This window comes from Phascolarctos cinereus, unplaced genomic scaffold, assembly GCF_003287225.1.
Source record: "Phascolarctos cinereus isolate Bilbo 61053 unplaced genomic scaffold, phaCin_HiC Scaffold_5;HRSCAF=322, whole genome shotgun sequence".
Lineage (NCBI taxonomy): Eukaryota > Metazoa > Chordata > Mammalia > Diprotodontia > Phascolarctidae > Phascolarctos > Phascolarctos cinereus.
Window position 1 is genome coordinate 150,002,892 of NW_027555958.1, and position 23,199 is coordinate 150,026,090.

The 23,199-nt window shown below is 40.3% G+C and overlaps 1 protein-coding gene across 4 annotated transcripts in view; it reads left to right on the plus strand.

The window, feature by feature from the left end:
* Window positions 1–21,674: 21,674 nt before the first annotated feature.
* CDK19 (cyclin dependent kinase 19) overlaps window positions 21,675–23,199 on the plus strand; it is a 202,207-nt gene continuing 200,682 nt past the window's right edge. For 2 of the 4 annotated variants that reach the window (XM_021008144.2, XM_021008146.2), the window contains exon 1: window positions 21,675–22,106. In XM_021008144.2, coding sequence (XP_020863803.1) covers window positions 21,979–22,106 — 128 coding nt within the window. In that variant the 5' untranslated portion in view covers window positions 21,675–21,978. The remainder of the gene's footprint in view (window positions 22,107–23,199) is intronic. The other 2 variants (XM_021008145.2, XM_021008147.2) reach the window with 1 other exon arrangement.

Sequence of the window (23,199 nt, forward strand, 5' to 3'; positions counted from 1 at the left end):
CTCTGAATCTAAGATCTTATGGAAGTAGTTGAGGAAAAGGCCTCAATTACAATTTATTTCCATGGAGGTTGAACCTATATTAATGAAATCACAAGGATGTTGAAGCATTATTTACCATTAAGCTTCTCTCTTAAAAAACAAAACAAAATAAAACAGAACAGAACCTAGACTATTATGTTTCTTTTTCTTTGCAATGGTCCTCAGTTGATTTCTTCCACATCCCAAACCCCTGTGGGTTAGTGGCTTTCTAGATGGTTCCTCAACCCAGTGACCACAGAGATGGCTTTGATAGCATCTCCCCATTTTTCATGGTTTTGAATCTCAGTTCTAGTCTTACGTCTTCTGAAGCATGAAAGATCCATTCATTTAGCTTTCTGAAACAAGCAGAGTAGTTCCATTTAAAATATGAATCTTAAAACACTAATGAGAGGTCCCTCTATATAGTTCTTAACCTCTCTTTTATTCTAAAACATCAAATTTCAACTTATGTAGAATAAATGTACCAGTTCTAAAGTGCTCCTTTGAATGGAGTCACTTCATTCCATTCCATTCATTGTGTGAACAGTCATGTTAAGGACCTGTAATTTCATGAGTATGGGAACTCCCTCCACCTACGTAGAAAACTATAATTTATAGTTTTAAATAAAGAGCTGCCTCATGCTCAAAGAGTTTAAATGATTTACCCATGTTCACAAAAGATGGCAAGTATGGGAGGCGGGATTTGAAAGGGGGTCTAACTGACCCTAAATCCAATGGGATATCTATACACTAGGTTTCTTCTCTTGTAGGAATCACAGAATGTTAATTCATTTCAATGCAACAAACATTTATGAAACAATGTGAATACAGTGTATACCAGTGTAAAGGAAGGGGGAGGTGGTTGATCAAAGGAGTTCCCTTAATCAATTCAACTTCTAGTTGCAGGGCAATGAGCCTTTGTTTGGAACATTTGATATGCATCTCTGGATAGAAAAATGCTTTTTGATCTTTTATGTACAAAGTCCCACTTATTTTTGCCAAAAATTATTGTACCTTATCCTTTCTTTTCATGAAACAATCTATAGTAATAACTTTCTTAATTCCTATTTTAGTCAAATAAAATTAAGATTGAATTATAATTTTTATAACACAAACACATCTTAAACACATGATGAAAGTAACACATAATTGCTGTGTTGCAATCCCTGCTATAGGATTAGAGGTTTTGAAATGGAATAGACTTTTGAGGTCATGGAGTCCAACCTTCATCAGCAGGATCAGGCAGAGCCTACCACCACTGAAGGACTCTACTGGTCTCACTTTCACTGATCTTGCTTGGAACTTTATTTTTGTTGGAAAAAGTGGAGTATTTATTCAGGAGTCGTCCCATAATTTTGTCTATTGCTTCATAGAGAAGATTGGGAAGGGGGTTCTATAGTTTGGAAAACTCTTCCAATGAGTGTTAGCATGTCCAATGGCACCTTGTTAAGAAGAGAAAAGACAACTCCTAATTGGTTTCCAGTGACTGAGGCAGCTCCCAAGATGATTTGGTTGGGACCCTTAGTTAGATGAACTCTTGGTGGAAGGAGCCACCCCTTTCTGCCAGTACATAAAAGAAGGCCAATAGTCCTTTTTTATTTTTTCCTTTTCATCTTAAATAAACAAACAAATAAATAAATAATTTTGTGGTCTCCAGGGACCAATGATTCCTGCGTTAACCCTAGACTTGGCAACTTCTTAGCCCAAGAGATGGTAGTAGCTAGGGCCATGACTGAGTATCAAGAGTTCCTATAGAAGCATATATAGATGCAGATATATGCCTGCCCCCATTGTCCAAGAAGGGAGTTCATGGACCCTTGAACCTTAACTTTCTGAGAGAAGTAGGAGGAGACTTTATATTTCTTAAGCAGCATGATCCTGGAAACTAGCCTTCTATACAGAGAAGGAGATTTCTTGAGTAGTCTTTCAGGATTGACTTGAGAGTTACCCCAAATTCAAGAGTTTAAAGATCCAACCTTCTCAAATGATAAGAGAAATTCCTGAACAGTGTGTCAGTTGCAGATAAAGGAACAATAAGAGACTTAAAGCCCTGACACAGGATAGCAGAAGACCTGTAATTTGTGCCCTATTCTTACCATGAGGTATTCAAATGACGGAGGTCCAATGGAAAGTGGGTTGCCTATCTAACACCTCCAAAGTATATTTGATTTCTGGGGGAACCCCAGCCACAGGATGTCACTATGAATCTGGGAGGGACTGTGTAAGACCTCGTGGGAGAGACAGGTTCCACCAGAATATCAGGGTTTTGCTCTGATGGCAACACTAAGTTCTATTCTCTTTCAAGGAAAGTAGATGGGCTACTGAGAGTGATTTGTTTTCTGCATATGTTCATGTAAGTCATTTGCATTTTCTGCATTATCTATGGAGTGAGATAAAGTCTGTTATGTACCCAATAGTTTCATTTGTTACCTTGAGTACTTGTAAGACACCTGGGGACTCCCTTTCCCCACATAGTAAATTCTACCCCCTTTCTATCCACTCTAGAAACCTAGGCATGAGTATATTCTGAGATTTCCCAAAGTAAATTCTTGGGAGAGGCATGAGCCAAAAAGATCTTATCTTTAAGTGTGGCTCTCCCAATCCCTGCCCCCAAATTAGACCTACTCCATAAGTTACACAAAGGATTGTGCTAGATGCTGAGGATATGAAGATGATAACTAATAAAGACTCCTCTCAAGTTGATGCTATATATATATATATATGTATATATATATATATATATATATGTACATAAATAAGTATACAAGGTGAAATATAATAGGGTAAAGGAGTGATTATGACAAAATAATCTAGAAAAAAATTTGTGAACAGATAAATCACTGTCAACCAGGGGGAACAATGAAGGCTTCATGGTGGAGGTAGTACCTGAGTTGGGCTAAAAAGGGACAGAAGGACTTCAACAAAGAAAATGAGAAAGGAATATATTTCAGGCATGGGCTATACATTTTAGCATCATCTAATCTAAGCCTCTTATTTTACATATGAGGAAACTGAACCACAGAAAAATTAGGTAATTTGTCTAACATCACACTGGGAGTAAATAGTAGGGCCAAGAAATGAATCAACGTCAGGTCCTCTGAGCTTTCTTCCATCATGCATGGGCAATACTGCTTGGAGGCAAGAGAAATATAGAGCAAGAACAGAGAACATTTAATAGCACAGTTTGGCTGGAATTTAGAGTATATAAAAGTGATTGATGTTAAGCAGAGTTGGGAAGGTATACTGGAACTAGACTGTGGAAGGCATAAAAGACTAAAAGTTCTTTCTTTTGTCTTATAGTCAGTAGGGAGCCACTGGAGGTTTTTGAGTAGAGGAGGAGTGTGATATGGTCGGACCTTTGCCTTAGGAAGATTCTTTTGGCAGATATTGAAGTACTGGATATAGAGAAACCAATTAGAAACCTATTCCAGTAGTTCAGGTGAAGGTGATGAGGGCCTGAATTAGGGTGGTCTCTGGCATTGCAGAGAGGAGAATGAATGTGAGAGGTGTTGCTAAGGTAGAATCAATAAGATCAGCCAATTGATTGATTGAAAAATCTGGGTAAGGGAGAGAGAAGAGTAAAAGATAACAGATTTTAAGCCTCTGTGGCTGGAAGGATGGAGGATAGTGCTACAAGCAGAAACAGGGAAGTTGGTAGGCAGGTTTTTTGGGAAAGATGATGATTTTAGTTTTGGATATATTGAAGTGACAATGGGATGTTCAGGTGTAAATATCTGACATGCATTTGGAGATTTGTGACTAGAGTTTCAGGAAGGGATTAGGGCTAGATATATAGATTTAGAAGTTACTTAAATAGAGGCTATTATTTTAAATGAAAGTATCAGATGACTACCTTGGGGCAGCTAGGTGGAGCAGTAGACAGTGTACTGAGCCTGGAGTCAGGAAGACTCATCTTTTTGAGTTCAAATCTGGCCTTAAACAATTACTAGCTTTATGACCCTGGGCTAGTTACTTAACTCTGTTTGCCTCAGTTTTTCATCTATAAAATGAGCTGGAGAAGAAAATGGCAAACCACTTCTTTGCCAAGAAAACCCCAAATGGGATCATGACTGAAAAACGTCTGAACAAGTGGATGACTTCTCCAAGGGAGGTATATAGAGGGGAGAGAACAGGGCTTAGGGAAGAGCTTTGAGGCAATACCCACCATTGAGGGGAGAATATGGGAAGATGACTAGTGGTAGTAGTTAGACAAATAGGAAATCCAACAGAGACCTGTGCTATATAAGGCTGAGGATGAAAGTGTATCAAGTAGGAGATGGCCATCTACCACAACTCTGCGGCATAAATTGTTACAAAATATACAAGGATATACAAATATACAAAATACAAGGAGGATGAATACTGGAAAAAGGTCATTTAATCTAGCAATTAAGAGGCCATTGGTGGCCTTGGAGAGAATAATTTCAATAGAGGGGTGAAGACATAAATTGGATTGCAGAGTTTGGGCAATAAATGGGTGGTAAGCCAGTAGAGGCATAGATTATAGACTACTCATTTAAAAAGTTTTGTTGTTCTAGTGAAAGAGAGGGGATATACAGGAAACATTTAGCGAGCTTGAGGGGGGATTGTTGAGGGATTTTTGTCCCTAGGTCTGGACCTATGATTTCATTGGTGTGGGGGATATCTTATTGTGGAAACTCTGTCTACTAAAACAAATCAGTGACTCATCTGTTAATTACTGTTTTAGAGAGCTGCCCTAGGCACAGAGGCAGGATCTGACTCCTAGTCTTCCTAACTCAAAGATCAGCCTTCTCAGTCAAGTGATTTTTTAAAAAAGGATTATGACATCTGAACTTGTGAGTGCCAAAGGGGAAGAAGCCTAAAGAGATACAAGATTCAAGAGTTAGAGATGATTGATGAAACAAAGCCCCCAGGTGAGGTAAGAGAAGATGGAATTAGGGGAACAAGTGGCAGGATTAGTCTTAGCAAAGTAGAGGGTCATTTTAGCCCCTGAGATTGGAGATAAAGAGGTGAGAATAAGATAAGTCTATAGAGAAATTTGGGGCTCTAGAGGAAGGGAGAGGAGAACACTCATGAGAAGTCAACGAAGTTGGACCACAAGGCCATCTTCTGAGTAGAATTTTTTGACAAGTCAAGTCAACAAATATTTTTTAGAGACAAGAAGTTGAAATTTCTACTGTGAGGTATATGATAATTAGAGATAAATAAGTATTATTGTGTAATAGTAAGGACTCATTTGAGGTTAGATAGCATGAATTTGTAGTATACCCAGTCAACACTGATTTGTGACTTTCCACATCAGTTTTTGCAGTTTAAGAAGAGGCAAGTTTGAAAATTAGTAGGATGGCAACAGCAAAGGGGTGGGTGGGGGGCAGGGAGTGACTGAGGTTAGAGGATATTGGCTCCAGATAGGCATGTGAAGAACTTTTGGGAAGTTCTAAAGTACTATAGTCAATGTGTACATTGGCCAAGTCTTTATGCCTTTTTGCACTAAGTACCAGAAAAAGGACCTTGATAGAATAGACTGGAAATGAATAACTTAATCTACAGTGTAGACAAATTCAATGGGTTGGGACCTGTGCTAGGAAAAAAACCACTAGATAATAAATGGAAATCCTGCTGAATCAGCAGTGGGCCTCAGGAGGCAAGGCAGTGGATAGGAGGTACCAGAACACAGGGACTGGGGTTAAAGGCAAAACTTCCATTTCCCAGGATGATTGGGTTGCAGTAGAGTCAAGGTATGATTCCTTCCTGAAGTCCCTGGGAGTGCTTGGCAAACCACTGAGACAGGCATTCAAACAGTGGGCTATAAGTCAGGACTTAGTTATTCCAAATGGAGTACAAGGCAGGAGCTTAGTTGAGAGGAACAAGATAAGAGCCTCTTTACTGGATAGTCAGAATGCGACCAGCACCAAAGGTGAAATCATGCTCATTTGCCAAGCTATGCATTCCTATTTTTTCTTTGCTTAAATGCTGGTTGGATTGTTTCTAGGATTTGGAGTGGGATTAAGTTTGGGGGTAGTGGTTAAGTGGATCCACCACTGGATTGTTAATCATGAGACTTGGTATCTAATTCTGGACATGCTTAGATAATTAAGCTCTCAACCTGAGTTTCCTTAACAATAAAATGAGGAGTTTGAATTAGATGAACTCTAAAATTCCTTCCATGTCTAAAACCCTATGTCTTAATATTCTGTAACTGGATTGTCCATATAGCATTTTCCTTTTAAAACTGTGCAAATCTAATAGCATAAATTTGCAATATTTGAAGGGAGAGGAGGATATAAAGCAGAAGAGGAAATTATTCTTTTGTAGCAGTAATCCCCAACAATAATAGAATAATTACCAACTAGTTACAATATTTTAGTACTAAAATATTTGTGCAAAAAAGGGGTATTATTTGAGTAGATACTATGTACACAGGAAATGAAGGTGAAATCACTCCTCTAACAGAAACTAAAGTGAGGCCGAAGCATTGGCTTTGGGGTTAGTTTGCTCTTTTATTTTTTGTGTAACTTTGATTCAGCCCTTCATCTTTATTCTCAAGAACATTACCCTAAGCCAGACTCTCATCACCTCATTTCAACTGGGGCAAGCACTATTCACTTTTTTGTCTTTATATTCCCATTAAGCGCTCAATAAGTGTTTGCTGAATTGAATTAAATTCCTAACCAGCTAATTAAATTACTCTTTGGTCTCTTTTACTCCCAATTCTCTCAAATAAATTGTATCACTTCTTTCTATGTCTCTTCTCAGAAACTTTCATTGACTTCCCACTGCCTGCAGGATAAAGTCAAAATTTTTCAGCCTGGCATTAAAAGCCCTCTAAATTTCTTCCTATGTATTTTTAAAATACATTTTTATCAATCTCTTTTGTTTTTTACATCTTCTAAATTTCCCAATATATCTGTCCCTGTTTTCTCTTCCCAGAGAACCATCCCTTATAACAAAAAATAATAAAGAAAAAAACAGTTCAGCAAACTTAACCAGTAGATTAAAAAGGTCCCTGACATTATAAACAGTGTTACATAACCTCTGCAAAGAAGCATAGGGTGGCAACCTCATATCTTTTCTTTGGTGCCAAGCTTACTTATTATAATTTCACAGTATTCAGTTTTAATTGTTTTGTTGTTTTTCTTTCACATTGTAGTCATTTGTATATGATTTTCCTGATTCTGCTTACTTTACTTTGCATCAGTTCATATGCCTTCTTATAATTCTCTGTATTCATTTTTTACAGCACAATAACATTCCCTCACACTCATGTACCACAACTTATTTAGCCATTCCTCAACTGATGGATACCTACTTGTTTCCAATTCTTTGCTATTCCAAAAATACTGCTACAAATATTTTGGCATATTTAGGGCCTTTCTTACTATTGACCTCCTTGGAGTATATGCCTAATAGGGAAACCTGTAAGTCAAAGGATATGGATATTTCATTAACTTACTTTGCTTAATTTCAAATTGCTTTCCAGAATGTCTCAACCAACAATGTATTAATATGCTTGTCTGTCTACAACCCTTCTGACATTCATTGACTATTTTCATTTTTTTTTATCCTTCCCAATTTCCTAGGTATGAGGTAAAGTTTCAAAGTTATTTTGATTTGCTTTTTTTTTATTCTTAGTGATTTGGAGCATTTTTCATTTGGTTTTCAGTTTTTATTTTGAGAACTCTTTGTTCTTATTTTTGACTACTTATTTATTGGTGAATACCTTTTGGTGTTACATATTTTTGCTAGTTGCTCCTATGAATTTTTATTTAAGGTTTTCCTTTTTATTACTATGAACTTGACAAATATCAACAAACATGAACACTTTCGTATACAAAGAATAACAGAAAAACAGGACTGATGTTATAAAACTGAATTTCTACTAGTTTTTTTTAATACTTCAAACTTAACATGGTAGTTTCAACACTTCTTGGCTTTTCTATGTCTACTTCTGAATTTCTTTCTGCTGTCATCTATTTTTAAAAAATATTTCATTAATGTTCTTTTCTTTCTTTTCTTCTCTTTTTTAGTATCACTATCACTCATCCCCCATTCCCAACTTTCTCCCTCACCAAAAACTAACTAAATAAATAAAGCATTCCTATTGTAATAGATTAGTATAGTTGTTCAACACACATCCTTACATTGATTATGTCTGAAAATATATGTGCTACTCTGCCATATCCATTGTCCCTCTGCCAAGTAGTGGGAAATATGATTTTGTATGTCAGTCTTCTGGTGTCCTGATTGGTCATTCTGTTAAGCAGTGTTACACAGTTGCTTTCCTTTATACTGCTGTAGTCATTGTATAAATTGTTCTGATTCTGCTCACTTTACTCTGCATCTGTTCATGCACGTCCTCATAGGTTTCTCTCAGGTCATTTTTTTCATCATTTCTTATGGTATAATAATATTCTCCTATGTGTGAGAGTCAGGTAAAGGTTAAATTTCCACAGAGAAAGAGAATAATGCAGAGATTTAAAGAACAAAGGTCCCAGGAAGTGGTACACTGTAGGTGGGCTGGGCTTGACCAATAGGAAGTAAGTGGATTGTTCCAAGAAGACCCCAAAATCAAGATAAGGGTCAAGCCAGCTCAGACCAGTTGGGGTCAACCTGAGGACACCTGAAAAGTGCTAGTGCGCCTGCTTAATGAACTTCATTACTATTATCTGACACACCCTGCATAAAATTAGAGCCTCATTAATGAGTCATGGGATGTATGACCAAGGGAGGGGGAACATACTTGAGCATATCAAGGGGAAACATGTAAGGAAAAGTGTAACCTGGGAAGGGATGGACCAATTCCGGCCTGGGAGGTTTCGCACCGAATTCAACTGCATAAAAGCACACTTGCCCTTGCACTCAGGGCCCACCCCTGAAGAGGGGTGGAGCCCGCTTCTGGCCAGAAATTCTCTGGACTTTCTTTATAATAAATTTTCTTGATACTAAATTTTTGGTGTCAAGCCTATTTCTAACATACGTATTTTTGCAACCTTTTTCTCACTTCACTTGATTTGTTTTGGCTAGCTAGATCTCCTTGTCACTATATGTAGTAACTTTGCTTACTCCTACCTGTGAGAACTTCCTTGCTCTTCCTCTCTCAGAAATTCACTTCTACTTCTTTGCTTGTCTAAATCCTACATTTCTCTCCAAGTCTTGCTCAAGTCCAACTACCTCTGTGATTGTACCTTCTTCTGTACTCATTGTATCCATACTACTTTTCTTTACTTTGCATATGCTACCTTGTATTGATGTTTGTTGTTTTATTTATGACAACAGAGGGCTGACATCGTGGACAACGGCTGCTCCCATTCAGTAAGAAGGACCAGGGTATGTGCTATCAAACAGAAGTTTACTCTAGCTGTTATGAACACTGTCCAAAATCAGGAAATTCTAGAGTATTCAGTTTTACCTCTTTGCTGTTTCCACAGAGAGCTTGCAGGTACACCCCCCCCTTGCTTTTTCCACTCTTGGCAAAACCCTGAGGAAGGTCAATGAATGATAGTTGGGGTGCCTTAGGTGCTCAGAGTACTTCAACTAATCTGTGCCTCTCCTTTCAGGGTAGTGTGGCTTTGGCACTAGGAAAATTAGATCTGGTGCTGATCCTTTGTTCAAGTGATCCTGTCTCCATCTCTGCTCTGCTATTAGCTCGGTTCTGAATGCTTTCACCCTTGCCCTTGGGCTTGGATCATGCCCAAAGAGTGCATGGTTCTGCTATAAAGCCGTAGCACAGGCAAATAGCTATGGCAGACTGCTGATTCTTATCACCATTTTGTCTCCCTCCAATCTCCTTCAAAAAACTGGAACAAACTTACTGCATAGTTATGTTCTATTACCTGGGGGTGGGTGGGGGAACCATAGCAACCCCCACCTCCACTACATATGTAGACATCTGGCCTCCTCAGCTGTATGAATGGAATTTTGTATAAATACGGCCCAAAAAATTAAGTTTAGAAGTCAGTTATTTTGAATTTAGAACATATTTCCCTGTAGAAATAATGCCATGAATATTAGTTAGGTTCCCAACATAGCCTGCAGAAATATTGTACATTTACAATGAAAAATGGTGAAAAATTTTGAAATACTAGTATGGCACATATGAACTCTGGGCTCGCTCTCCCAATCCACACTCTAACCTATAGATCAGGTCCCCAGAATAAGGATATTGCTCATTTCTGAGTTTTAGGGGTAACCCTGAAGGGATAGAGATTTCTTTAGTAGTACAGTAACAAATCTCAATCTGATATGTTCTGCCCCCCCAATATAATTGCTAGTTAATATTTCCCTAATGTCAGTGATAACTGCCCCAATATAATTTTGGCCAGTTGCTTTCTTCTCATTATACATCAACCAATCAACATCAATTGGCTTTAACAAAGTGATATTTACTGAGAAAGGATAGCATGGATAGAATTACAAAAACATTGCTTTGAACCAGGGTACATTTTCTTATCTATAAACCCATCTATATATGTAATATGTATACATCTATACACACTCCCAGTTACTGGGAAATGTGGGCTCAAACTTACTGGTCAGCTCTCTATTACACTAGTAATTAGAGAGTAGTTAGGTGGCAAAACAGAATGCTGGGTTTGATGTTAGGAAGCTTTGAATTCAAATACAGCTTTAGATACTTATTAGCTATGTGACCTTGGGCAAGTCACTTCATCTCTGTTTGCCTCAGTTTCTTCATCTGTAAAATCAGAATAGTAATAACACCTATCTTGTAGGGTTGTTGTGAGGATCAAAAGAGATGATATTTGTAAATTTAGCACAGTGCCTGGTACACAGTAGGTGCTATATAAATATTAGCTAATAGTAATAGTAGTAAAATAAAACATATTCAGTAATATTGCAGTCAAATAAAACATATTCATTAACATTGGAGGATGGACTGGAGTAGGGAAAGACCTGAGGCAGGGAAGCCAACCAGCAGACTATTGCAATAGAGCAGGGCTGAGGTAAAAAGGGTATATATTAGGGTAGTGTCAATGTTAGAGGAATGAAAGGGGCATATATAAGAGATGTTAGAAACACAGAAACAATAGGACTTGACAACTGTTTGGACATGGGGGATGAGAGTGAGGAATCAAGAAGGATGACATGTAGGTTGCAAGCCTGGGTGACTGGAAGGATGGTGGTATCCTTGAAAGTAATAGGTTGGGGAAAGATAAAGAGTTCAGTTTTGGACATGTTGAATTTAGGATGCCACTGGACATGTAGTTCTAGATGTCCAATCGGCAGTTGGGAGTGAAGTATAGGAGAAAGGTTAGGCCTATATGAGATAATAACGGAAACTATGGAAGCTGAAGAGATCACCAAGCAGAAGTGCCCAGAGAAAAAAAGAGAAGGCTGAGGATAGAGTCCCATGGAATACCCAGGGTTAGTGGGTACGACCTGATGATCTAGTAAAGGAGACTAAGAAGTAGAGGTAAACAGGAGAACCAGAATAGAGCAGTGTTGCTGAAACCTGGGAAGATAAGAGTATCAAAAAGAAGAGGGTATTTGGCAGAGTCAAAGGATGCAGAGAGGTCAAGGAGGATGAGGATGAAGAAAAAAAGCCATTACATCTGTCAATTAAGAGATCACTAAAAAAAAAAGATCACTGTTAACTTTGAAGAGAGATGTTTCAGTCAAATCATGAAATTGGAAGCCAGAATGCAAAGTGTTCACAGAGTGAGAGGAAAGGAAGTAGGGGTATCTATTAAAGATGGCTTTCTCAAGGAGTTTAGCTATAAAAGGGAATACAGATATAGGCTGATAGCTATTGGTAATGGATGTCAAGTGAGGGTTCTTTGTAGATGGGAAGACATGAGAATGTGGGCAGTAGGAGAGATTGAAGATTAGTGAGGGTGCAGTAGTGACAGAAGGAGAAATTTGCTGGAAAAGATGGGATAGAATGGGATTACTTGTACTTGTAGAGTCCAGGACTAGTGCAATATCCATTGCACCACCTACCTGCCCCAAAGTGGAACTTTTGTGAGTGTTAGCAAGATGAAGGGTATGACCTCCTTTGTGTGTAATTTTAGTGGGGCTAAGGGGTAAGTCATGGGAAATGAATAAGTTGAAGAACTAGGTTAGGGTCTTTGAGGCAGTATCAATATGTATGTTGTAGTCCCCTAGCATGAAGGCAGGAGCTGGAGAGGAGGCCAAGAACTGAACTCATTGAGGAATGAAGGGCACTGTCCTAGGTCAATAGACAATAGCTGCCAGAATTTTTATTGGGTGATAAATATAGATTGAATGACCTTCAGAGGAAGAGTGGTTACTGAGTGATGGTGCTAGAGAGAGAGCCTGAAAGTGGCACTGGGGAGCAAGGAATATTCCAATTTCCCCACCATGACCATTGAGTAGGGTGGTAAGGATGGTATGAGCGAAAGTGCAACTGGTGATGAAAAGGATAACCGGGGATGAAGTGGCATTGGGAGGAAGCCATGTCTCAGTGACTGCAAGAAGGCAGTGAGAAAGGAAGAGATTTAAGATAAAAGTTAGTTTGTTATTTATGGAGTTAGCATAGAAGAGAACATTGTAGAAGGAATAGATAGCTTTTGAGTGGGACATATGTAGGGTTGGACTGAGGGAAATAGACATAAAAGAGCAATTGGATCAAGAATGGGGTTTGATGGACTTCAGAAAAATGAACTGATGCTGAGTGAAATAAGCAGAACCAAGAGAACACTGTACACTGCACACAGTTAACAGCCACACTGTGCAATGACTGACTTTGATAGACTTGTCTCTTCTCATCAATGCAAGCATCTAAGACAACTCCAAGGGACTCATGATGGAAAATGCTTTCCACATCCAGAGAAAGAACTATGGAGTCTGAATGCAGGTGGAAGCATACTATTTGCTTTCCTTTCCCTTTGTTGTTTTGTTTTATTGCTCCATTCTCATGGTTCTTCCCATTAGTTCTAATTATTCTTTACATCATGACTAATGGGAAAATATGCTTAATATGAATGTGTAAGTAGAGCCTATATCAGATTGCATGCCGTCTTGCTGGGGAGAAGAGAGGAAGGAGGAGAAAATTTAAAACTCAAAATCTTATTGGAGTGAATGTTGAAAGCTAAAAATAAGTTACTTAAAAAAAAGAATGAGGTTTGAACAATGACAGCTGGGGGTTCAAAATTACTGAGATAGGGAGGAAATAAGGGGATGAGGGTATATTTATCATGAATTCAGGTAGGTTATCACTGTCCACAGAGTTTCAGCCCTGGGGGGGTCAGGGTTGAGTTGTCCCAGGGCATCAGACAGCATGACACCATTTCCTTAAGAAAGGATGGTGCAGTGGATAGAGCACCAGTCCTGAAGTCAGGAGGACCTGAGTTCAAATCTGACCTCAGACCCCCCACAATTGACACTTACTAGCTGTGTGACCTTGGGCAAGTCACTTAACCCCAACTGCCTAAAAATTAAAAAAAAAAAGAAAGAAAGGATGGGGGAGAGTATGGTTTGGGGGTAATAGTTAAATGGAGGGGAGCAAAGCCCAAGGCCAATAGTTGATTAGACAGGGTATTTAGTTTGCAGACAAGGATTCTGGAAAGGGCTTGTTCAAGCAATTGGCTATGAATCTATCCAAAGGTATTTAGAAATGTATTGCCTGTCATTAGCCATTGGTGAGATGAGAAGCAAATTCAGTGCTGGGATGAGAAGGAAAGGAAGGCATTGAGAAGGAGGACAAGCCTCTTTAATGTTCCCCTTGACAGGTAGATAGACTGCCTCTTTAGTGCCTGCACAGGGCAGTAGGAAAAGCGTGGCTTTCTTGCTCCTACAGTTCTAATGCAATATAAGATGCAAGCATAAAGAACTGGAAATTCTCATTCTTTCCTACCATTTTCTTGCCCCTTAATGTTCACTGACATATAGATCAGAGGTCTAGAGTTGGAAGGGACCTCAGAGACCATCTAGCTCCTTTTCCTCATTTGACAGATAAGGAAAGTGAGGCTTAGAGAGGTTATCTGATTTGCCCAAAATTGTTTAGGTAGTAATCATCAGAGGCAGGATGCAAACTCAAGTTCTCTGACTCCAGAGCCAGTATTCTTGAACTGAACCATAATATGAACTTCGGTTCAAATTAATATATGTCGCAAATTTTGCTCATTATGTACCTACACGAGATATTCCTTTGTGACCTAAGCAAGATTCAACTCTGTTGCCACCTTTGTGAAGCTTCCCTTGATTCCCTCCAATTGTTAGAACAAATAACTTTGCATTCACCTCTCTGTGTACACGTTGTGTTCCCTGAGTTGATTGCAAGATTCTTGAGGGGAGGGATTGTTTTGTTTTTGTTTTGTAAACCCCATAGGTAGCATAGTGCTTTGCATCTAGGAGGCATCTGATATGTTTGTTGAATTGATATATTCAGCTCTGACTTTTGTTTGAAAAAGACAGTCTTCTACTTCGCCTCTAGAAGACAAACAAAGTACTATGGGTCAAAGTAGGGAGGCAGATGACGACATATGAAGAAAAGACCTACTGCATCGCCTCATCATGGTGTGGAGATGACCTGGTTCTCAGAGGGTATGCCCGTGAAGCTCAAGTTCTGGCAGACTGCACTAGGGCATAGAGGCCTTTACAGATTAAGCCCATTTTCTGAGGACCAGCTTAATTAAGTACGGAAAGATTCTTCCTCCAGTAGGTTTGCCATTGGATGCTGAATTCTTTGGTCATCATAACTCATGAACAATCAATCAAAAATAGAAAAGGGCCGTCATTCCTTCTGATTCTTTGGTTTCAGTGGCAGCTATGGGAAAAGAGGTCAAAGGGTGCTAAGGATTATTCGATTTTTTGATCATTTAAAAACACTGACTGTTCTTGGTACTCTAAATATAAGAGCCCTGTCCAATGACCAACAAGTCGTTAGACTGGAAGCAGCACAGTACCTAAAGGGAGCTTGATACAACAGAAAAAGAGGACTAGCTCTAAAGTCAAAGGAATTGGTTTCAAATCTGGTCTCTGATATTTACTATAATTATTTATTTTATGTATTTTACATTTTTATAAACAAATTATGTAAGTGTAACATTCAGGGAGACACTGCATCTCCCTAGACCTCAGCTTCCTCATTGTAAAACGAAGGGTTGGACTAAATGATCTTTGATATATTGGCTGAGGTATATAATCCTATGAGTGGAATCAGAGTATATTGACATTCTTACTATAAATGAAAAAAAAAAGCCAAAAGGAAATTGAAGCGGAACGGAAGGATAGCTCAAAGGATTCTTTTGGAGAGGTAGATAGAAATTGGTTTTACCTTACATCCAAAGATAAGAAATATAATTCCATGGAATATTTACCTTTCTTCATTATCTTGGACGCCAACCAGCTATGTTGGTTTCCATGAGCCACAATATATAAATGCTTTTGTTTTTGTTTGTTTTGCAACATAGTGATGTGGCAGTAATGCTTACTAAGTAATTATCCATTTAGAGAGCATTTGCTGCTAAATTTTGGGGAACTTGTAAAAAAAAAACCCCATGAAAATAACTGCAGTTGATGTACCAACATAAACTGCAGAGAATGAGGAAGCAGAGAAATCCTAAGAAGAGCTGCATAAGACACTCCTAATTATATAAATATATACTTTAATACTCTGATTTTGATGCAAACCTGAGAGCAAAATAGGGGTGAATATTGACAAATATGTTAAAAAATATAGGGCTAGAGTAAGAAATGCACGAAGTCAAGACTTGTAGACTATACTGAACCCTCTTTTCGGTATGTCACAAATACTTTACATGGAAACACTACAGATAGGTAACCATGGTAATGTAGTCATGCAAAAAAAAAACCTCCTGCATTATCCATGTCCAAAATTTTTTTTTAAATAAAAAAATAAAGAAGGAAAAGAACATTATTTGTACCCTGAGTCATTTACTTCTTTATCTGGAAGTAGATAGTATGTTTCACTGTGAGTCTTTGGAATTGTGATTGGTCATTGTGCTGATCAGCATCATTTAAGTCTTTGAGAGTTGAATGTCCTTACAATGTTGTTGTTATTGTATAAACTGTTCTCCTGGTTCTGTTCCCTTTATTCTGCCTTAGTTCATACAAGCCTTTTAGTTTCTTCTGAAATCATCCCCTTTAGCATTTCTTTTTAAAAATTTTTTTAACATTCTTTTTAAAATTTTGCATTCCAAATTCTCTCCTTCCCTCTAGGCCCTCCCCCACCCATTGAGAAGGCAAGCAATATGATATCTATTATATACCTGAAGTCATGCAAAACATATTTCCATGTTAACCATATTGCAAAAAAAACATGAGAAATAAAAGTGAAAAAATATGCTTCAGTTTTTCTTACAGCAAAATAGTATTCCATTGTATCATACTTTCTTCAAAAGGAGATTGGAAGGTACTGAACATGCTGAGCACTGAACAAAATCATTAAATTAAATTGATTATAATAGACAGGAAGTGATTGGTTAACAATGTAGATATTACAGTCATATTATAGACTTGTTAGAACAAAGATAAAAATAGATACCTCACCAGAAAGAAATAATAAAGATGAGAAGATACAGTGTATATTTGAGGCAACTCAAACCCAGCCTGTTTAAACATGTGAATAACACCAAAAAAAAAAAGGAAAAGGATAAAAGGACAACCATTGATATCAACTATCACCATTTCCTAAGAAAATGTAACCATGTAAATGATTTTGTCACAATGAGACCAAAAAAGGCTAGACACTAACTTGTTATAGGCCATCATTGCTGGTCACTACCTAGGTGACTGCTATAGCTCATTTCATAATTCAAGGTACTCTTAATCAGTGAATTTCAGTCTGTTGAAATAGCACTAAATTTCTGCCTATGGAAGTAAGGCTAACTGATGAATCATACCCTTGGATAGGGATGGACCCATTTATTGTTTACTGTATAGTGAAATTGACAGTGCAATCTCCATCTTGGGAGATTTACCCCTCCCCAGTAGAAGAAATATTTATATTAAGCGTAGTGTATTGTAACATTTTATGTTATGTGCTGAGTTAATAATGTTTGAAGCATGTTACAACTTCTTGTAATTTCTTAGCTTGTCTATCAAAAGTTCAGTAATTTTTTTCTCTCTGTAACTTTTGTGAGGTTTCACTGTACAAACTTTGCCCCCTTATAATATTATAAAACACATGAACTTCTTCAAGGCTGTTCTTAGCTATGAGAAACTTTACTGGGCAAGCTGCCCACTCTGATATAACAGCTACCTCCCAAATATGCTTAATATGTGTCAAGGCCAAGCTACCCAAAAGACAGAAAAGTTCAGAAAAAAAAATGTAAAGATGTAAAGAATAATTAGAACTAATGGGAAGAACCATGAGAATGGAGCAATAAAACAAAACAACAAAGGGAAAGGAAAGCAAATAGTATGCTTCCACCTGCATTCAGACTCCATAGTTCTTTCTCTGGATGTGGAAAGCATTTTCCATCATGAGTCCCTTGGAGTTGTCTTAGATGCTTGCATTGATGAGAAGAGACAAGTCTATCAAAGTCAGTCATTGCACAGTGTGGCTGTTAACTGTGTGCAGTGTACAGTGTTCTCTTGGTTCTGCTTATTTCACTCAGCATCAGTTCATTTTTCTGAAGTCCATCAAACCCCATTCTTGATCCAATTGCTCTTTTATGTCTATTTCCCTCAGTCCAACCCTACATATGAGAGTGGCCACACTCTCATAAACTGTCTCAGCAAATAGGCTAAACCAGGTTAAGAGTACCCAACAGGCCTCAAACCTGTTGCTGGATAGAGGGATATGAAGACTCCTCTCTCCTCCCCCTCTGGAATGGAACAATTTGTTTTAAAGCAGACACTTTTCAGTGTTTAGAGCTTGGTCAGACATGGAACATGCCAAGGTCATCCACCGTACCCCAGGCCATTGCCCATGGTCCTGACTTTTATCTCACCACTGGGACTTTGATGACTATAGAAAGAGATTGAGGTTGATGACTTTGAGCAACTCTGCCTCACTTAAATCCAATTGACATGCAAGTCAAGATATCACCTATGATGGCACTGGTCCTCTTTGAAAACAAAGGACAAAGAACAACAATGAGCATACCACTCTATATTCCTTTCCAACTCTTGCTCTTGAAACAGGAATCAAATCAATGCTACCTTTGCTACTGGAAAGGGTGTGACAGTCTACAATCCCTGTGGCTCCCCAAACAAAAACTTCTTTCCTCTTCCCTCTTAGAATGTAAGCTCCTTGAAGGTGAGGCCTGTCTCTCTTATCTCTATCTTCAGCACTTGGCATAGACCTGACACAGAGTAGGCATTTTAAATGCTTTTTTATTCATTCATCCAATAAGTTGTCTCCTAAGCATGTATTAAAATTACACGAGATTTCTTGAAAGATGTAGCTAGAGATAAATTTGTTCAATATAATAGCATTCAATAATAGCAAACAAGGAGATATACATTTGCCAAAGGTGTTTGCCATAGGCATGGTAGATGTGTAGCATAATAGAACACAAATGGAAGAAGAATTCCCTATAGATAGTAAGGTCCTCCAGATGCTCTTTTTTGAGGGGTTATTTGTCTATTGGCTAATTCGTCAGCTCCTATGGGTATAATGAGTCAAGTCAGCAAGCATTATTATATGCCTATTACTACCAAACTGCTATGGAGATACAAAAAAAAAGGCAAAAAACCAAATATGGGGGCAGGTAAGTGGCGCAATGGATAGAGCATCAGCCATGGAGTCAGGAGGACCTGAGTTCAAATCCTGCCTCAGACACATGACACTTACTAGCTGTGTGACCCTGGGCAAGTCACTTAACCCCAATTGCCTCATCAAAAAAAACAAAAACAAAAATAAACCAAAAACAAACACACACCCAGGCCCTGCTCTTAAGGAACTTAGTCAAATGGAGGAGATAACATGCAAATGACTGCACACAAATAAGGCGTATAAGTTAGAAATTGGAGATAGTAACAGAAGGAAGACTTCATGCAGAAGACTGGATTTTAGTTGAGAACTGGAAGCTATGTAGACCAGGAGAATTCTAGGCACAGGGAACAGTGAAAATGCATAGTCTGGAGATGGAGATTTGTTATTGTTGTTGTTTTTTTTTGGTGAGGAACAGCAAGGAGGATAATTTCTTTGTACTGTTAACCTGACAGTTTGGTTAAAGAAGGTAAACAAGTTAGGTGATACATGATTATATAGTTTATTCCCTTTTAGCTAGCGAATCATGTTAACATGGAAGCCAGAATGTGATTCTGACTCCAAGATTAAGCAAAATGAGAGAGGTTTTATACAGTTTAGAGTGATCAGACTCAGGATGTCTGTGTTACAATTTTTTTAAACATATAGCATGGGAAAGGAATTTTCTTAATTGAATAGTTGTAAATACAATAAAATAGGAGAATGTAAAAGTGTCAATAGAAATTACAGACCAAGATAAGAAGAGTCCCATTACTCAAGAGAGTGTCTGGTCCCAGACATTCTGGGCTTAGTGATAACGAACAGGAAGAACCCTGGTCAGTTCCATCTGATCCTGGAATTTGCTGACACAGGAAGGGGTGTTTTTAGTTCATTCAAAGAGAAAAAGATTAATTCAGGTTTTTGGCCCTTATTGGGGCTCAATTGATCTTAAATGATTATCATTACCAAAGAATATGTAGCCAAACTGGCCTTTTCTCTGTTTCTCACAAATCACATTTCATCTTCTGTCTCTGTGTTATCTCCTGTGCCTGGAATACACTATCTCCTTACCACCTCTCCATAGACTTCCTCTCCTCCTTCAAGATGCAGCTTATAGCATCATCTTCTAAACAAAGCCCTTCATGATTCGCCATCCCTGCACCAGCCCACCAACTTCTTTCTACCAAACTACTTTGGGTGTGTTTGTATTTATTTTATATTTATTCTGTTTACATTTATAGAAGTACTTAATTTCTGCCCCATTAGAATGCAAGATTCTTGATAGTGGGAATTGTTTCATTTTTTTGGTATTTGTAGCCCCATCACCTAGCAAAGAATCTGGCACACAAGAAGCACTTTATAAATACTTGTTGATTGATAGGTTGCTGATTGCATCAAGCCCTGGAAGACTGCAGGGCTCCTATATGACATCTGCAATCCCTCAAAAGATCCCTCCTAACTGTTCATGGGCAGGTGGAGAGAATGCAGGCCTGGAGTCAGAATAGACCTGAGTTCAAATCCAGCCTCAGTTATTTACTATGTGGCTCTGGACAAGTTATTTAACAGTTTGCCTCAGTTTCTTCATATGTAAAATGAGCTGACAAACCTCTCCAGTATCTTTGCCAAGAAAACCCTTGGGATCACGAAGACTAGGACATGACTGAACAACCTAGAGGTGATAGGAAGCCACAGAAGTTTGAATGGGAAAGTGATATGGCCAAACCTGTGGTTTAGGAAGATCATTTTGATAGCTGTGTAGAAAGAAGATGGATTGGAGTGGGGAGAGACTTGAGGCAGGGAGACCATCAGGGTATTCCAAATAGTCCAGGTGTGAGGTGAAGGTCTTCACTAGGTCTGCACCAGGGTGGTGATGGTATCAAAGGAGAGAAAAGGGCAAATGAGAGAGGTGTCAGGAAGGTGAAATCCACACATTTTTGTATAGATGGTTTCTTTTTTTAGCCTTTAAAATATTTTTGGTATGGAGTCCTGACGATAGAATTGATGTGTTCAAAAAATAATCAATTTTGTCAATATAATCCTGTTGGATAGTGCTCTTCAAGATATTTGCACAAATCTACCTACAATTCCACTCATAATTCATTAAAGTGTAAGAAATCCTCAACAATTCCTGGGGGTAATTCCGTATTTGGCCTAGACAATGCATGACCTTTTCATTCTAATCTTCACTATTGTTACAAGATACTGTATCCTCTGCGCACATTCATTGTCTTCACGTATCAGGATGGTGCCTGCGGCTTAGGCTTCACGCTAGGAACCGCACCTGTTAGAGGAATGGATGATTGGCCGGCCCTGGTCGTTAACATTCACCTCCTACGGTTGAAAGCTTAAGGAAACTGCTGAGGGCTCAACATTTGAACTGCGGTTTTGGCTTTGCCATAGAACGAGAATAACCTATAGGGAAGAACTGTGTAGAACCATCGACCAACCACAAGCAAGCATCAGGCCAAAGGCTGGGACTCCAACAGACCAATTAGAGACGCATAGTCTAGCACCGGCCAGTCAGATGTAGGACTGAGAGGAGAAATAGGCGGGCCAATTGCCTTAGAAAATAAACAACAGTCCGCAGGAGAGCATCTTTAACCGACGAGCACTCTCGGTTCCTTTTAAACCCCAAGAGGGAGTATAGGTTTAGCTAAAATACTCTTCACCTTTCCCATTAGCATACCGCCTCGTTAATGTCGGTGCGATGGCCTAGCTTCCTCTTGTTCATGTTAGCTTAGAGAAAGCAAATGCAACTTTTTCTGGGCTGTCACAGCATTTAGAACCACTCACTCTCTCTCCCCAAAGTGGGATTGGCGTCCGGAATAGCGCAGGCGCAGTCTCCGGGTGGGGGTGGGGGTGTTGGGGAGAAAGGGGCAGCCTCTGCCCGGGGCTTTCTGGGATCTGTATTTCCTCAACGGACAGGTTACGAAGCTTCCACCACTTCGGGGACTACAGCCCCCAGAAGCCTCAGCGGCTCTCAGGGGGCGGGCGGTCTGGTCGTTAATGAGCTCGAGGAAGCCGCGGTGCGGCCCACCAGGTTCCAAAACACGGAAATGAAGGAGGGAGGCGGGACTGAGGGTGCCTGCGGGAGCCGCCGCGGAGGAGAAGGAGGAGGAGGCCGCCGCGATTGCGGTGGTGCTCCGTGCTGAAGGCGAGGGACGCTCGAGTTGGGGAAACCGAAGGGTGGGGGGGGGAGCGCCAGTGCGCGCGCCCGGGCGCCAGGCGTCTGTGAGGGGAGAAGTGGAGCGGCGGGCCGCGGGAGGAAGCGGCGGCGGCGGAGTGAGTGAGCGGCGGCGGCCCCCGCGTCCCCCGCGCCTCTATGGGGGAAGCAGACAATGGATTATGACTTTAAGGCGAAGCTGGCGGCGGAGCGGGAGCGGGTGGAGGATCTGTTTGAGTACGAGGGCTGCAAAGTGGGACGCGGCACCTACGGTCACGTCTACAAGGCGAGGCGGAAAGATGGGTAAGAGCCGCCTGAGGATGCCCGGGGTTGCGGCGGGGACGAGGAGGGGGTAAAGGCGGGCTCGCGGAGCAGCCTGTAGCCCCGGGGGTCCCCACCTCGGGCTCGGGCCCGGCGCGGGGGGTGCGGAATCGCGCCGGGTGGCTTGGGTGGCGGCTGGCGATTTGGGGCGCCCAGCGCCCGTTCTCTCGGTCCTCTCGTCCCGATCCTGCTCCGCGCGGGAGGCGAGCATCTCCCCCTCGTAGCTCCCGGTGCGCGGTGTCGGCGGAGAGGCGCCCGTGCGGACCTGGGCTGGAGGGAGGAGTCTGCGGGCTCTGGTCTCCTGGGGAGACGGCGAGGGGCGGGCAGAGCGCGGCGAGGGCGGCTCGGCTGCTGCTGCAGCCGCGGGCACGGCTGTGACGGGCGTCCCTCGATCTCCAATCGGCGGAGGCCGCCGCTCCCGGGGGGTGGAGGGGGCAGTTCAAACCCGGCTGCGGGAGCCTCGGGCAGAGGCGGGGACGTCTCGGGGTGGGGGTGGCCCCAGTGTCCGACTTGGGTAGGTTTTTGTCTCTTTGGCTGCTATGGGAAGGTCCTGGGTCCAGTGTTACCGGGCTGCTGCTTTGGGCACTCTAAATCAAGGGAAGCGCTCCCGCCCCCCCTCAAAAAACCCCCAGACAAACAAAACAAAAACAAAAACGATCACAAACGAAAACCAAACTACTCTCCTCCTTCTTAATAATAATAGCAAACGTTTCTATGGTGCTTACTATGTGTCAAGTAACCGTGTCAAGCTCTTTACAAATACCTCATTTGATCCTCACAACAACCTTGGGAAGTAGGTCCTGTAATAATAATGATAATGATGATAGTAGTAGTAGTAGTAGTAGTAGTAGTAGTAGTAGTAGTAGTAGTAGTAGTAGTAGTAGTAGTTGTTGATAATAATAGCTAACACTTATATAGCTTACTATGTGCCAGGTAACTGGGATAAGCTTTTTAGAGTTATCACATTTGATCCTTACAACAGCCTTGGGAGGCAGGTGCTGTTATAGTCGTTGTCGTCATCGTCATCATCATCATCCTCCTCCTCCTCATCCTCATTATCTCAGCTATTATTTAT